This window comes from Enhydra lutris, unplaced genomic scaffold, assembly GCF_002288905.1.
Source record: "Enhydra lutris kenyoni isolate GAN:26980312 unplaced genomic scaffold, ASM228890v2 scaffoldscaffold33, whole genome shotgun sequence".
In the NCBI taxonomy this organism is placed as follows: domain Eukaryota; kingdom Metazoa; phylum Chordata; class Mammalia; order Carnivora; family Mustelidae; genus Enhydra; species Enhydra lutris.
In genome coordinates this window covers 4,053,958-4,070,429 of record NW_019154117.1, presented here as the reverse complement: position 1 = coordinate 4,070,429, position 16,472 = coordinate 4,053,958, and the positions used below count along the sequence as shown (strand labels likewise).

At 41.9% G+C, this 16,472-nt stretch overlaps 2 protein-coding genes across 4 annotated transcripts in view; one reads left to right on the top strand and one right to left on the bottom strand.

Moving 5' to 3' along the window:
* LOC111153553 (centromere protein P) overlaps window positions 1–16,472 on the top strand; it is a 240,665-nt gene that overhangs the window by 149,661 nt on the left and 74,532 nt on the right. The window lies entirely within an intron of this gene.
* LOC111153548 (extracellular matrix protein 2) overlaps window positions 8,917–16,472 on the bottom strand; it is a 32,951-nt gene continuing 25,395 nt past the window's right edge. For both annotated transcript variants that reach the window (XM_022512630.1, XM_022512631.1), the window contains exons 8-10: window positions 14,584–14,723; window positions 13,235–13,561; window positions 8,917–10,061 (exon numbers count right to left, since the gene is read on the bottom strand). In XM_022512630.1, the coding sequence (XP_022368338.1) occupies window positions 9,893–10,061; window positions 13,235–13,561; window positions 14,584–14,723 (636 nt within the window). In that variant the 3' untranslated portion in view covers window positions 8,917–9,892. The remainder of the gene's footprint in view (window positions 10,062–13,234; window positions 13,562–14,583; window positions 14,724–16,472) is intronic.

Genomic DNA, 16,472 nt, shown 5'->3' with positions numbered 1-16,472 from the left:
CATGTGCTCAGATGGAAACTGGCAGTGAGCTTGGCTCCTTCACTCCATTGACATTGGGAGCCATTGCCCATTAGGGTTCAGCTCCCCTGCCATCTCCTGAGTTGTCCTTGCCTGTAGATCCCCAACTTTCTCACTCTTCCTATCGTCCTGCCTGAACTCTATGGCAACCTCCAAATTTAGCATGTTCTTGCCCAAACTGTCCCTTCCTGTCAGCCTCTCCGCAGTGTCCCTGAGGCATGAACAGTTCTCTCTGGCTCCCTTCTCTCGTGTCTCTTGGCTGGCATCCAGCTGTCCCAGCATATTTCTGTACAAGTCTCTGTTACACCCATTCCTGTTTCTGCTCTTCCTGCTGTCACCTCTGCTGATCGCATCAGCCCCACAGTGCTGGCTCACGTCCCTTCCTGACACCACTGTTCTCTTGACCTTCCTCCCTCAGAGCTCACAGAGCCCTCGCTTCTCCTTGTGCTAAGTCTGGTCTCCTGAGCCCTCCTCACCTCCGCTCATTCCCTCCACTCCGCTGACTCAGATCCTATGTCAAGGCCCCTCAAGCCAGATGCTTTTCCTTCCTCTGAATTCAGTGCCAGTTACTTCCTATATTATACCACAGTCTTTCTTTGTTACCCCAGATCTAAATTTGTCAATTCAGGGAAACCATTTTTGCCTACAGCACATTAATACTACACTTGATACCATGTGTGCCACCAGTAAAAAGGGGGCGGGGGGCTTATCCTTTAGCTAATCATCTGTGGTTTAAATTTTCACATACTTACTAAATCTAGAATTATTTTAAAACAAGTGTTAAAATTTATTAGCACTTCCTAATGAATTTATTTATTTGTTTATTCATTAAATATTTATTTGCTTGACAGAGACAACGAGAGAGGGAACACAAGCGAGGGTGGGGGTAGTGGGAGAGGAAGAAACAGGCTTCCCATTGAGCAGGGAGCCGGGTGCAGGACTAGATCCCAGGACCCTAGGATCATGACCTGAACCAAAGGCAGATGCTTAATGATTGAGTCACCCAGCTGCCCCTGAATTTATTTTATTTTTAAGAATGTTTATTTATTTGAGAGAGCACATGTGTGCGTACCAGCTTGGGGGAGGAGCAGAGTCAGGGAGAGAATGTCCGAGCAGACTCCCTTCTGAGCACGGAGCCTGCCGTGGACTCTATCTCACCACCCTAAGATCATGACCTGAGCTGAAATCAAGATTTGGATGCTTAACCGACTGAGCCACCCAGGTGCCCCCCCCACCCGCTGCCAACAATGAATTTAAAGGTTTATATTACATACTATTGAAAGGTTATTGGAATAATCACATTATGTGCGAATGGGCTAATCATACTGACCTCGCTGCTCCTAGAAGTGTCTGTGCGTTTGTACCGGAGGACATTGTGCAGAGGCAGATTTAAACTAGCGCTGTGGGTAGTTTTTGTCATTTTTTTTTTAAATTCAAGTATAATTAACATGAAGTATTAGCTTCAAGTATACAGTATACTGATTCAACATTCTGCACATTACTTACTGCTAATCACGATAAACGTACTCTTAAGCCCCTTCACCTGTTCCACCCTCCCTCTCACCCACCTCCCTTCTGGCAACCAGTTTGTTCTCTGTATTTAAGAGGCTGGGGTTTTTTCATCTCTGTTTTCTTTCATTCTTTGTTTCTTAAATTCTACATATGAGTGAAATCATTTGGTATTTGTCTTAGTTGGACGTATTTCACCTAGCATTACACCTGTAAGTCTATGTTGCAAATGCCAGGATTTCGTTCTTTCTGCAGCTGAGTATTACTTCATTGTGTATATACACCACACCTTCTTTATTCATTCATCTGTTGGACATGGGGCCTGCTTCCATGTCGTGCTATTATAAATAATGCTGCAATAAAGATAGGGGTGCATATATCTCTTCAAATTAGTGTTTTCATTTTCTTAGAGTAAATACCCAACAGTAAAATTACCGGATCATATGGTAGTTCTATTTTTAATTTTTTTAGGTACCTCCATACTCTATTCCATAGTGGCTGCACCAGTTCATATTCCTACCAACAGTGCACAAGGGTTCCTTTTTCTCCACATACTCAGTAACACTTGTTACTTCTGGTTTTCTTGATTTTAGCCGTTCTGCCAGGTGTGAGGTGGTATCTCACTGTGGTTTTGATTTGCGTTTCACTGATGACTAGTAATGTTGAGCATCCTTTCAGGTGTCTGTTGGCCAGCTAGATGTCTTCTTTAGAAAAATGTCTATTCAGATCTGGTGCCCATTACAATCACATTACTTATTTTGGGGGTGTTAGGTTGTGTAAGTTCTTTTTATATTTTAGATATCAATCCCGTCTCAGATAAATCACTTGCAAATATCTTCTATTCAGTAGGTTGTCTTTTTGTTTCGTTGATGGTTACCTTTCTTGTGCAAAAGCTTTTTATTTTGGTGTAGTACCAGTAATTTAGTTTTGCTTTCATTTCCCTTGCCTCAGGAGACCTATCCAGAAAAATGTTTTGATGGATGTTAGAGAAATTACTGCCTGTGTTTTCTTCTAGGAGTTTTATGGTTTCAGGTCTCACATTTAGGTTATCAATCCATTTTGTGTTTATTTTTATGTATGGGATAAGAAAGTAGTCTGGTTTCATTCTTTTTTATGTAGTCTGGTTTCATTCTTTTTTACGTCCAGTTTTCTCAACACCATTTGTTGAAGAGAGTCTCTTTTCCTCGTTGTATATTCTTTTCTCCTTTGTTGTAGATTAATTGACCATAAGAGGATGGATTTATAGATGGGCTCTGTATTCTGTTCTGTTGATCAACATGTCCGTTCCTTCCTTCCTTCCTTCCTTCCTTCCTTCCTTTCTCTTCCTTTCTTTCTTTCTCTTCTCTTCTCTTTTCCTTTCTTTTCTTTTCTGAGTGAGAGAGAGAACACAAGTGCACGGGAGAGTGAGAAAGAGAATTCCCGAGCAGGCTGCACACCCAGCACAGAGTCTGACACAGGGCTCGATCTCACAACCCTGAGATCATGACCTGAACGGAAACCAAGAGTCAGACACTTAACCAACCGAGCCACCTAGGTGCCCCTCAGTGTGTTTCTTTCTGTTTTGATTCCTAGAGCTTTGCAGTGTATCTTGAAATCTGGGATTGTGATACTTCCAGCTTTGTTCCTTCCCAAGATGGCTTTAACAGTTCAGGGTCTTCTGGGGTTCCAGGCAAATTTTAGAATTATTCTAGTTCTATGAATAATGCTGTTGGTATTTTGGTAGGGGTTGTATTAAATCCGTAGATCGCTTTAGGTAGTATGACATTTTAACAATATTGTTCTTTCAAGCCATAGACATGGACTCTCCTTCCACTTGTTTATGTTGTCTTCAGTTTCTTTCATCAGTGTTTTATAGATTTGGAGTACAGGTTTTTCACTTCTTTGGTTAAGTTTATTGCTAGATATTTTATTTGGGGTGCAATTAACTGTAAACGGGATTGTTTTCTTAAATTCTCTTTCTGTTGCTTCATTATTAGTGTATAGGAATGCAACAGATTACTGTATATTAATTTTATACCCTGTGACTTTACTGAATTCATTTATCAGTTGTAGTAGTTTTGCATTTGAATCTTTAGGGTTTTCTATATGTAGTATCATGTCATCTCCAAATAGTGCAAGTTTTACTTCTTCCTCACCAATTTGGATACCTTCTATTCCTTTTTCTTGTCAGATTGCCATGGCTAGTACTTCCAGTACTATGTTGAATAAAAGTAGTAAGATTGAACATCCTTGTCTGGTTCTTGATCTTAGAGGGACAGCTCTTAGTTTTTCCCCATTGAGTATGGTGTTTGCTGTGGGTTTTTCATATATTAGGTCTTATTAGGTTGAGGTATGTTCCTTCTAAACCTATCTTGTTGAGGGTTTTGTTTTTTTTTTTTTAAGATTTTATTTAAAATAAGAGAGAGAGAGAGGAGAGAGGAGAGCACAACCAGGGGGAAGGGCAGAGGGAGAGGAAAAAGCAGACTCCACACAGAGCAGGGAGCCCAATGTGGGGCTCAATCCCAGGACCCTGGGACCATGACCTGAGCTGAAGGCAGACAGCTTAATGGACTGAGCCACCCAGGTGCCCCTGTTGAGGGTTTTTTTTTAAATCGTAAATTGTTGTTGTGCGTTGTCAGATGCATTTTCTACATCTATTGAGGTGATCATATGATTTTTTTTTTTACTTTCTCTAATTGATGCAATGTATCACATTGATTGATTTGCAAATATTGAAGCACTCTTGCATCCCTGGATTAAATCCCACTTGATCATGGTGAATTATTTTTTTAATATATTGTTGGATTTAGATGCTAATATTTTGAGGATTTTTGCATCTGTGTTCATCAGAGATTTTAAAGATTTTTATTTATTTATTTGACAGAGCGAGAGAGAGATCACAAGTAAGTAGGCAGAGAGGCAGGCAGAGAGAGAGGGGGAAGCAGGCTCCCCGGTTAGCAGAGAGCCCAATGCGGGGCTCAGTCCCAGGACCCTGAGATCATGACCTGAGCCAAAGGCAGAGGCTTAACCCACTGAGCCACTAAAGTGCCCCCATAAGAGATTTTAATATGGAATTTTCTAATAATGGTAGGGGACCTTAATACCCCACTTACATTAATGGACAGATCATCCAGACCAAAATCAACACAGAAACAGTGGCTGTGAACAACACATTTGACTAGATGGACCTAATAGATATATTCAGGACATTCCATCTAAAACCAGCAGAATACATATTCTTTTCAAGTGCCCTATTCTGGAGCATTCTCCAGAATAGGGCACATGCTAGGTCACAGAACAAGTCTCAATAAATTCAAAAAGGTTGAAATCATATCATGTATCTTTTCTGATCACAACACTATGAAAAGAGAAATCAATCCTAAGAAAAAGTCTAAAAAGAAGACAAATACATGGAGACTAAATAACATGCTGCTAAACTATGAGTGGGTCAACCAAGAAATGAAAGAGCAACTCATGGAACACCTGGGTGTCTCAGTCCATTAAGCAGCTGCCTTTGGCTCAGGTCATGATCCCAGAGTCCCGGGACTGATTCCCCCATCAGGCTCCGTGCTTGTCAGAGAGCCTGCTTCTCTCTCTTTCTCTGCCTGCCACTCTGACTGCTTGTGCTCTCTCTCTCTCTGTGTCAAATAAATAAACAAAATCTTAAAAAATAAATAAATAAATAAGTAAATAAACGAAGTGCATGGAGACAAATGAAAACACAATGGTCCGAAATCACTGGATTCAGCAAAAGCTGTTCTAAGAGGGAAATTTAGAGCAATACAGGCCTACGGCAAGAAGCAAGAAAAATCTCAAACAACCTAAACTTACACCAAAAGGAGCTAGAAAAAGAAGAACAAAACCCAAAACCAGTAGAAGAAAAGAAATAATAAAGATTAAAGCAGGGGCGCCTGGGTGGCTCAGTGGGTTAAAGCCTCTGCCTTCAGCTCAGGTCATGATCTCAGAGTCCTGGGATGGAGCCCCGCATCGGGCTCTCTGTTCAGCAGGGAGCCTGCTTCCTCCTCTCTCTCTGCCTGCCTCTCTGCCTACTTGTGATCTCTGTCTGTCAAATAAATAAATAAAATCTTAAAAAAATAAATAAAAAAAAAGATTAAAGCAGAAGCAAATGAAATAGATAAAAAAGCAATAGAACAGATTAATGAAACCAGCAGTTGGTTTTTGAAAAAGTAAACAAAATTGATAAACTTTTACCAGGCTCATCAAGAAAAAAAGAGACAGGACTCAAATCAGAAATGAGAGAGGAGACATAATAACGGACACCACAGAAATATAAAGGATTACAAAAGAATATTATGAAAAATTATTTGCCAACAAATTGGACAATCCTGAAGAAATGGATAAATTCCTAAAAACCTATAAGCTCCCAAAGCTGAATCAGGAAGAAACAGAAAATTTGAATATACCCGTAACCGTCAAAGACATTGAATCACTAATCAGAAAACTCCCAACAACAAACAAAAGCCTAGGACCAGATGGCTTCACAGGTGAATTCTCCCCAACATTTAAAGAAAGCTAATACCTGTTCTTCTCACACTATCCCACAAAAATAAAAGAGGAAGGAAAACTTCCAAATTAATTTCCGTGAGGCCAGCATTACCCTGATACCAAAGCCAGACAAAGACACTACAAAAAATGAATTTTTTTCCTTTTTTTCTATGTTAATGAAAGCGGTCATCTTTAAAAAGTAATTGACTTGGTGAGGCTGACTCCCTGGGTGATGTGTGGAGTCAGTGGAAGCGCAAGCCCGCGGACAGGCCGTTGGATCTTGCTCACCTCTGTTGGCAGCACCCACTGCACCAGGTGCCCAGCGCCCACTCAGGTGTCTAGACTTTCTGCTTTTTGGACTTCAGAGTAAGTCCTGGCTCAGCCACATGCCCCATGTTGCTTCCAAGTGGCTCCTACCAACCCTTGCTGCAGCATCTAATTCTGTGCTCCCCCAGCCACCTGCTTTCCAGGGTCAGGTCAGAGGGCAGCAGTCCCACCCCACTGTGGTGCAGCTGCAAAGGAGCAGACACGCCAATTAGACGTCCTTGCCCAGCGCACGGGGAGGCTGGCCACGTCCAGGCGGGCTGTAGTCCATGCTCAGGCCAAGGTCTCCAGCCATGTGTTGTAGGAGTGAAGGGAGCTGGGCTGAGGGTTAGGGAAGGACCAGGGACTCAGGTGCATGTTCTTTGTAAATCGTTAAGTTCGGTTTGTGATTCAGACAGCACCTGTCCATTGGTTCTAAGAAAAAGCGAGGGCGGGCAGGCGCAGCTCATCTTTCTGGAGGTAGCAGAGTTGCTCTGTCTGAAGGGGAGTCTGCGTACTTCTTCAGGGACGCTTCCAGCCCAGGGCACCACAGACCCCTTGAAGACCACTGGTCCGTTCCAGATACATTGTTTTATAATTGAAGGGATCCCCGACAAGTAAAATGGCTGTAAACAAGTAATTGGAGACCAAGGTGGGCACCCAGCCCTGATTCCTGGTGTAGTTATTTCCTTATAATTCCAGGCCTTATGTGTCTTTGACCATGTCATATCTTTAGAGCTTTTTTGTAATAATCTTAAGCCATATCTGAAAAGTAAAAATGTAGTTTTTACTATATTTAGTATATATATAGTTAGCATTCTTTGTATGTGTGTGCAAAGATAACACACCATTAATATTTTTGGTCATAGCTACACCAGAACTTTCTTAGTGTACATGTGTGCTTATAATTACAGCATATTTCTGAAGCCAAGCAGAACATCTGTTTGTTTGTAACATTACATCACGAAGAATATTTGCTATAAAGACATTTATCACTTTTTTTTAATGGAATTAAAACTTCCTGTACAGGAAATGATGAAATTTCAAGGCTGAACAAGTTCAGTGCTAGACATATTTTATATTTTAAGTTATAAAATCAGAAATAAAAGTGTCTTCCAACTTAGGAGCAGTTCTTCCTTCAGTCACTCTGATTTCCAGCCTTCCTAGAGATTCTGTTCCTGTCAGGGTATCCCACTTGCACAGGGGGGTCTTCATGTACACCAGGACCTGGGGTCACTCCACAGCTGCATTGGAGGCAGCACCTCAATGTGGGTGATGGGGCTTGCACAGTCCCGAGACCCAGGATCTGGGAGCAAAGGACCCCAGCTTCACCACATTACCACCCTGTTCTGCTGACTTCGTTGCATTTGGTTGTCCTTGATGTGACTGTCTGTCTGATATCCTGCTTATTTTCCCTACCACACTGTGTGTTCCCAGAGAGCAGAGACTTCGTCAGTTCTGTTCATCCCTGTCTCTCTCTACAACAGCATCTGGAACACAGGTTCAAGTCAGTTGGAGAAATGGCTCAGTATCCATCAGCATTGTCCTAGCATGCAAACTCTGTTGACTCACCTTACACTTTGCTGCCTAGCTCCTTAAATGATTATGTCAGTGCATTTATATTAACACAGCAGGAAGTATAATGGAAGGGTTCTTGTTAAAGGGATGAGTGACTGTATCTTCTTGTTTTAATTGTCTCTTACGTTCAAGTTGGCCAGTTTAAATTAATTATGGTCCTACTTTTCTTAACTGGTTATAAATCTCAACTTTTTGTTCCATAAGATTCTGCTTCTTCTCTTAGCCACCTGCCCTGATTCTAACAGCCGTCATCATATTGTTATTGTTCATGTTACAATATCAAAATCCTAGCTATTACAAGAGGATGCTTAGAAGGAAGGGCTTAGAAATAAAATTAGCTTGGCGTGCCTGGCTGGCTCAGTCCATGGAGCATGTGACTACTGATCTCAGGGTTGTGAGTTCAAGCCCCACACTGGGTGTGAAAATTACTTAAAAATAAAATTAAAAAAAATAAATAAGGGCCGCCTGGGTGGCCCAGTCAGTTGAGTGTCCGACTCAGTTTCAGCTCTGGTCGTGATGGCAGGGTCATGAGATCGAGCTCTGCACTTAGCAGGGAGTTTGCTTCAGATTTTCTCCCTTTGCCCCCCACCCCATGCACTCACTCTCAGGCTCTCGAATAAATAGATAAATCTTTAAAAAATAATAAATAAACAGAATTAGTTCAAGTGGTATAAAATCAAACTCACATCTTGGAAAGTTGCTCAGGAACTAGCTTTGGTGACTATGCTGGTGGCTAGCACCTTGATCTGGAAGGTCGGTGATAAGTGCATGCACTTGCATGCCACACTTGCAGATGTTTCTCATGGCTGTCTGGTTCTCTGTGAAGTCAGGCTGGGAGCTCCCTCGGGTGGGGAGACAACTATTGCAAGATGGGGTCACTGAAGTTTGAAAAGTTGGAGTGACCTGAGTATAAGCTCCTAGTCTCATGTTTTGCAGACACAAAACTGAGAGCAGCAAGAGAAGTCAACACAGTTTCTATATGTGTCCTTTATAAATTAGTCTAGAAATAATGACAAAAGATCATTACATAATGAAAATTTTAATAGCATATGGTTTTGATAGGTTCTAGTACATAGTAAATGCTAAGAGCTTTATGTTAAATTGAACTGAATAAAAGGATACTTGTGAGCCCGTTAGGGCAAAGAAGGTAGGTGCTAACAATGACCAATGGAGCAAAAATTTTCAAAAACGCGTGCTTAGGTTTATATTTATAAGGTTGTAGCAAGGACAATTCGTATCTTTTAAACAAACTCCACTACTTTCCATAAAATCTTTTGATCTTGAATAAAGAATAATGAGCATATTCTTAAATTTTTTTAGACTGACACAAATTTTAGACTTGCAGAAAAGTTTCAAAAATAGTGTAGAGTTCACATATACCTTCCTCCCAGCTTCCTCTAATGTTAAAAACCAATATGTAAACATACTACAATTCTCAAAACCAGGAAATTACGTGACAGTAGTGTTTTAATTTCACATGTGTGATTATTAGAAGAATTAGAGCAAAGCCAATCATTAAGTATATTATACAATAATTGTAGCATAGGATCTTATAGAAAATGAATAGATTATTGTTTTAACAGTAGGATAACTAACAGAACACTAATTCATAAATTCCAGCTATTATTTTTTCCTGTCGTACACTTCTTGCTCTTGAACCATAACACAAATGATTTTTAAAGGGGCTTTGAGGGTCCCAGTTAATAGCAATACTCAGGCCAGTTGTAAAGGTCATTACTTATTTTGCTCTGGATTTTTCCCAGTCTAAGTGAACAGTGAATAACATCCTGTTCTGTAAAAAAGCTTGCAGGGAGAGGACTTCTTTTCTGGAGTGTGAAGCTGAAACTTTCACTAAAAGTGCTGGAGAAGGAAACGTGGGGCATGTTTTGGTCGTTTCTCTGTGGGGTGGCAAGTCAGGTGGGGTCTCACTTGTCAATGACAGATGCTGCTGCCGCAAATGTAAGAGGACAGGTTAGAAGTGGTGAACAAAAACCTGGAATTACTTGATGTTTTGTGGTTTAAGAACTATACTTGAGTATGATCTTATGCATGAAAATGCATAGGATGATATTTCTCTTGTTTTAATAAAATTGTTTTCAAGATGAAGATGCTCCAGGGTTGAATCACCATCTTCTTCAGCGTTGCAAATTTGTTCTGGAAGAATATTCCTGAGGAAAAATAGATGATACAAGTCAGCAGGAGTTAAATTGTCCATTTGTTTTAAAATGTTTTGGTTCCTAAAATAAAATTGGATGTTTTTCTTGTACACTAGAAAAAATTTCAAATATGTCAAAGATGTGCAAAATAAAGCCATAGGAGTAGAATAAAGTATAACCTGGGAACGGAAAAAAAAAAATCTCCCTTGACTCAAAAATGAGAAACACTAAAAGGAAAGATTAATAAATCGACTACAGATCTTTTAAAAATGCAAAGTTAAGAGACATGACAAACTAGGAGAATTTTTTTTGCAATAACGGGGCTAATGTACAAAGCCTTCTTAAAAACCCAGGCAGAAAAAGAAGAGAGGGAAATGCCTGGCTGACCAAGTTCACTGAAGAAAAAAAGAAATGACATGGGAACATGAAGAGGTGCTTAGTTTCATTAATGACAAGAGAAACGCAAACTGCAAGTATCCTGCCACACCAGCACCACTGACAAGGGTTGCCTCACACAGAAACATTCATAAGCTCATTAACATGGTCTGGTCCTGGGGCTGTGCGGGAACCCCATCCCTGGAGGGAGGGACCAGGACCAGGGACCAGGCAGCATCTCCCTTCACTCAGCTAGGAACCTCATCCAGAGTTAGGTCAGAAAAATATAAAATGCCATCCAAACAAAGTTATGCCTTATGGATTGTTTGTAGTAGTAAAAGACAGGAAACCTAGTAGGTGTCTAAGGAACCGATTAAATAAAATATCCACATAATGGAATACTGGTCAGTTGTAAAAAGACTAAGGAAATTCTCTGTATATTGTTAAAGAGTGATAGGACATACTGAGTAAAAAAAATAATGAGAGAGAGAGAGAAAAAAATCTTTGTGTCATCATTCGTGTGGGAATTGTGGGATGGGTGGGGAATATGAATGTGTGCACGTATGCTTATATTTGCAAAAAGAAATACGAGGGATACTACCAACTAATTTTAAAAGAATTAACCTGTGGGGAATGATGGAGTATCGCATATGGGACCTGCAAAGAAGAAAGGCTTCATATACCTTGTTACAGTTTTGACTTTGGAATTTTATAAACATTTAACATAGTCAAAATAATATTAAATAGGAAATAGCATTTCCTACAAACCAAAAACCAGCTAAAACCCTTATCAGAGTGTCAGGTCATTGACATGTTGTCACAGAGTTTGAAAACCACTATACTTCTGCCACATGTCCTCGAGGATCATATTTTAAAGACAAATAGAGAGTTCCCTAAAACACCATATACTTCATTCAGTACTTTTGTTGTTGTGATAATGGCATTCTTACTTTGAAACTATTATTTGTATATTGTAAGATAATTAGTTAATGTTACTGGGAACCTAGATTCCTAGTCTGAGATAAACAAATTTAAAACAGAGAATACTCTATATGGTTAAATTAGAATTGGGACCATCAGTATGAAGTCCTGTTCTTTTTTTCTTTACAAAATACGTATTTCCTGGTAATTCACTGCAAGGCCGCGAAACTGTAACACCACTTTAGAAGGGAACATGCCTGGTCCCCAGTCTGGGGCGTGTGATGTGAATGCTGCTCCCATGAGGGAGACGTGGGGACCTCTGAAAGAAGGCTGTGCACAGTAGGGGCGGAGAAGTGCACCACCCAGGACCCACAGAGGGCTACCACCCGCCAAGGAGTGGGGTTTAGGAACAATAGTTATACTTGATTAAAACATTCCAAATACAAAAACCCGTAAGTTAAAATTGATTGTCCAGAAAAAGAAAGCCAAAAACAAAATAATAAAACAGAAACAGGCACCAAGTTTTTTTTCCTGAGACAGCCTCTGTTAACATTTTAATATATTGTATAGTCCTTTTCCATTCATACCTAATACACATGTATCATGTTTTCCAGTTTTATAGAGATAGCATTAACATACAACATGATAATAGTTTAAGGTATACGACATGATTTGATACTTGTATTTATTGCAAAATGATCATCATTACATTAAGTTTAGTTAATATCCATCAGCTCACATGGTTAGATATTTGTAGCCAGCTTTTTGGTCTGATTGGACATTTAAAGGAAAGAAACTGGGCATTTGTCTTACCTTTCAGAGTAATAACAAAGTGACCCTAACTGATAAAGGATAAAAAAATATCCTTTACAGAGGAATTCCTGTTAACAGATGTGTAAAGGGTAACAAAAAGAGTGAGGCACTATTTTGTTGCCCCTCAGGAAATAAGAGTTTCATGCAGCACTCAATCTGCCATTGGTTCAGAGGGGAGGAGAAAGGGATTAATGGAGATTCCAGACTGTGACCACCTGAATCCCACCAGAAGTGGGACAGGCGTGTGCGTCCCTGTGCAATAAGTAGGAAGCCCAGCCACAGCCTATGACGTACTTAGCCAAGCAGCTTTTTACCGAATGTTACAAAGCCTTCCCCAGTCCCGCCTCTCTCCCTGCACTGTTCAACACCCGTGACTCTTTTTCTTTTTATTATGTTCAGTTAGCCACTGTGTAGTATTTCATTAGTTTTTGATGAGTGCTCAGTGATTCATGAGTTGCATATATACCCGTGATTCTTCCCTTATGCTTTTTAGGAAATTGTGTTTGGATTGTAGCAAGAAGAGAGGAAGGGGTATACTCCTCAGGGACAGGAGCCCACCTCAGGGATTGGCCTATGACTGCACTACCACCAACACATTCCAGATTAATCCTTGAGAACTTAATGCTCTCTAGGCAGACCGGAAACTGTGTCCCCAGAAGTGAGAGAAGCTGAGTCTCAATAATTTTATTCAGAGTTTTACCTTCAGAAAAAATCTAGATAGAAGCAGTTCCGATTTTAGCGTATATTTAGGTTTTATTCTCTACAGATTAGAGTTTTTAAAATTACACACGGAGGTAGAAGCAGCATAATCGTCCACCTCCTGGGTTCCCAGTAGTATGCAGTAATGTTCTATTCTAAAGGGTTTTTACTGTGAAAGTTTGCAAATATAGATACACATAGAGAAAAGCTATAATGAATCCTCGTGTACCTGCAGACATCTGCCAGTCTTGTTTAATGTGACCTCTTGTTCTTTTTCCCCTTAGAAGTAAATCCCAGACATCATGTCATGGTTGTTTAATCATATGCTCTGTCAGCCACAGCAATTCAAATCGATACTTGAAAAAGCCAAAATTTACCGTATCTTGTTGTTGTTCAGCCTCAGAAAATGTAGTGCTTTCATTTCCTGTATTCCAGGTGGTATAGATTTTAAGTCATTGTGATCCAGAAACAGCTCTCTCAGAGAATGATACGCCCCATAGAAGGAGACTCGGTCCACACCGTCGTCCGAGAGTCTGTTAAATGACAGGTACAGGTACTCCAGGCCTGGCTCCATGTGGCCAAACACGTAGCCAGGGATGCGCTCGATCTGGTTCCCAAGGAGCACGAGGTGCAGCAGGGACTTGGGCAGGTAGGAGGGGACGTGGTAGAGCTTGTTGTAGGAGAGGTCGATGGACTCTAGATTTCTGCAGCAAAGGAGAAGGAGCAGGGCGCAGTGTAAGGCAGGGACCGTCAGCTCCGGGCTGACAGGGCCGGTCGGGATGCTCGGCCGTGTTCCTGCCACTGCCACTGAGGGTGGCTGTGTGGTGGCCTGCCCCATCCAGCCGCGAGGCTCCTGCTCTTTCCTGGGCACTGCACCACGGCTCCCACTCTACTACAAGGAGTGCCAGGTTCAGAAAGAACCACTATCTCTAGGGTCAAACGTGAATTGGGAACGAAGTCCTAGCTGTTATCAAGCTGCCTCTCCCTGAAATCGCCCCTGGTGCCAGCAAGGATGTGGTGGTGGTGTGGAATCTGCATTCTTGCTCCACACCGGCCCTGATGGCCTGGCATGCGGGGGCTTGTGTGCTGAGCTTCCCTTGTGGCTTCCGAGTCGCCCTGCCACCACCACATCCTGCTGGGCCTGGCTGGCCCTCCACACCCTTTCATCCCTCTCTCCTGCGCCTGAAAGATGCCTCTTCCTTCTGTCTCACCCAGATCCCTCGTGCCCTCACCACACAGCCCACCCTGCCCCTTCTGACAGGCAAGACTCCCACCCTGCATCCTTGCCAGGAGGATGGGCCCTGCTTCCAACCTTCTCGGTCAGGCCAAGCACCGTTAGGTCTGTTCTATAAGACCTGAGATAGAGAAATGGTTCGGAGGAATGAAGACAGTGCGGCGTAGGACAGGGGAGCCTGCTGGTCCCATGGCAGGGTGGGGTTGGAGGGGGCAGAGATGACCTTCCTTCTACTGCACAGCCACCTGTGAGGACAGACCTCAGATCCCTCACCGCTTGGGTTCCCGGCAGGGTGTACACAGCAGCAGTGACCATGGTCACCCCAACACCATCCACGATACAAGCTCCAAGCAAATACCCGGGTTCTGGGGAGGGGCCGGATCGCAAAGGAGCAGTGCCATCACTAAGTTCACTTCCCCACATTCAGACCCTGGGCAGTAATGGCAGAAGGAAGAAACTGTCTCAGAAAGGCAAAGAGCATTGTCTACTCACTCTTGATTTATCCAGGCTAGAGGAGCAATCCTGCTTTCCTCAATTTTATTATAACGTAGCACAATGACATTGATCTTTCTGGTGTGGTTGAAACAGATCTCAGTTATTTCTTCAATTTGGTTATTTTCTAGGTATAATTCCTATAATTAAGAGAAAAGGCTATTTTTCTTTGTTGCTTGGTACATATATTCAGCTTCACAGAAATGGAAATGGTACTGTGGACTATTCTCATTAGTATTATCTGGAGAGTCTTCTGCTGCTCTTCCAAGTGAATTCATTGTTGTAAGTTGTCCTATCTAATTAGTGAAATAAAATGTACCATCTTTCATGGTCATGGAATTCAATTAATTTTTAATTGTAAAATCTTGCAAAATACAGCATATGATAATAATTGTATAAAGTTCTCTAATTTACAAAACTTATTCATGTAAATTACCTCATTTGCGTTTCAAAACCCTAAAAATTGGTAGAAATGATCATCCCTGTTCAGTAGTGGAGACACTCGGGCCTGGAGAGAGGTTGCCCAGGAGACACGTGTCTCCCCCCCACCTTCCCCCCAGCTCTAGGGCATGCCACTTCTCAGCAGTCTGTGCTACCTGTCAGGGTTTTAGACTTGCTTGTATTATAGTTAATGAAGAACCCTCATTTAACATCGGGGTAAAGTTTGCTAGAGCTATTGTTTTCAACAGTGAGCTGCCTTCAAGTTAATTCATTTGACATTAGTGGAAGTTTTCACTTAAGAAGCTCGGAAGTAGACATTGGTATGTGTCTTCAATGTAACTTTCTATTCCTAGTAATTTTCCCTTCTTTTCACTTAATTTTGGTGTTTATTAGATAGGAGTAAAGCAATTTTTAGCTTTTTGCTTTTAACTTCATACATACTTAGAGGTGAACCAGATCAGTGGTTCCCAAACTTGGTTGCATATTAAAATCACTTGTGAGCTTTTTAAAGTTACTACAGTTAAAGCACACTCATCCATACGCTAGACTCTGTCTCTTGGAAGCAGGGCCCTCGAAGGGGTCAGAGCACATGCATCTGCATGGACACTGCCCCCCATACCAGTGAGAGGGGCCATCTGCAGAGAAAACCCAGATGGAGACATGCTGCGCCTCCCTACTGTTCAGCTGGTGTGTGTTTTACTATGTGCGTACATTAGGTATTAAAGTCTTAATTTAAAAAATTACAAATTACTGACCCCACCCTCCAAAGAACCTAGTCTGGGGTAGGGTATGGAATCCGTATTTCTTAAGGATCCAAGAGATTCGGACATAAAGCCTAGTATCGGAACCCCAATTTTTACAATTTGGATAAATTCTAAACTGATATGTTGATCAGCAGATAGGAGGATGAGGAGAGGAGGTGCTATGGCTCTGCGTCAGACCCAGGCCGCCAGCTTTGCTGGCACAGCGGGCCCACAGCTGTGGGAAGCTCCGTCCTGCCTTCCTGCTGAGTACTCCTGCCTGCGGGCGAACAGTTCGGAGCAGTCAGCCTGGGCCCAGCTGGGTCTGCCAGACCTCTGCTCTCAGGGCTGGAAGTCAGGCATGCACTGGGCAGTGAGGGCCCCAGAGTGTGTGACATATGTTCCTTGCTGCAGCGAAGAAGGCCACACTCCTGGGTCCTAGGTGGGAAGGGCAGTGCTTGGCCTTGGTGGGGGCTGGGCAGAACTGGGAAACTATCTTGCAAGTTGTAGTTTCTGTTTAAATTCTCAGCTCATCTTCCCAAGAGCTGTCAGTAAAACCAACTGTCACTTTATCAAAGGTCTCCACTAGTAATTACAATTTTGACTCATAATTTAGTATTGTTTGAAGAAACAGCTGTGCTCAAATTATAGCAGAGTGTATGGCACCAAAACGGACTCTACATCACAACAATCTTTTAGAATAATACT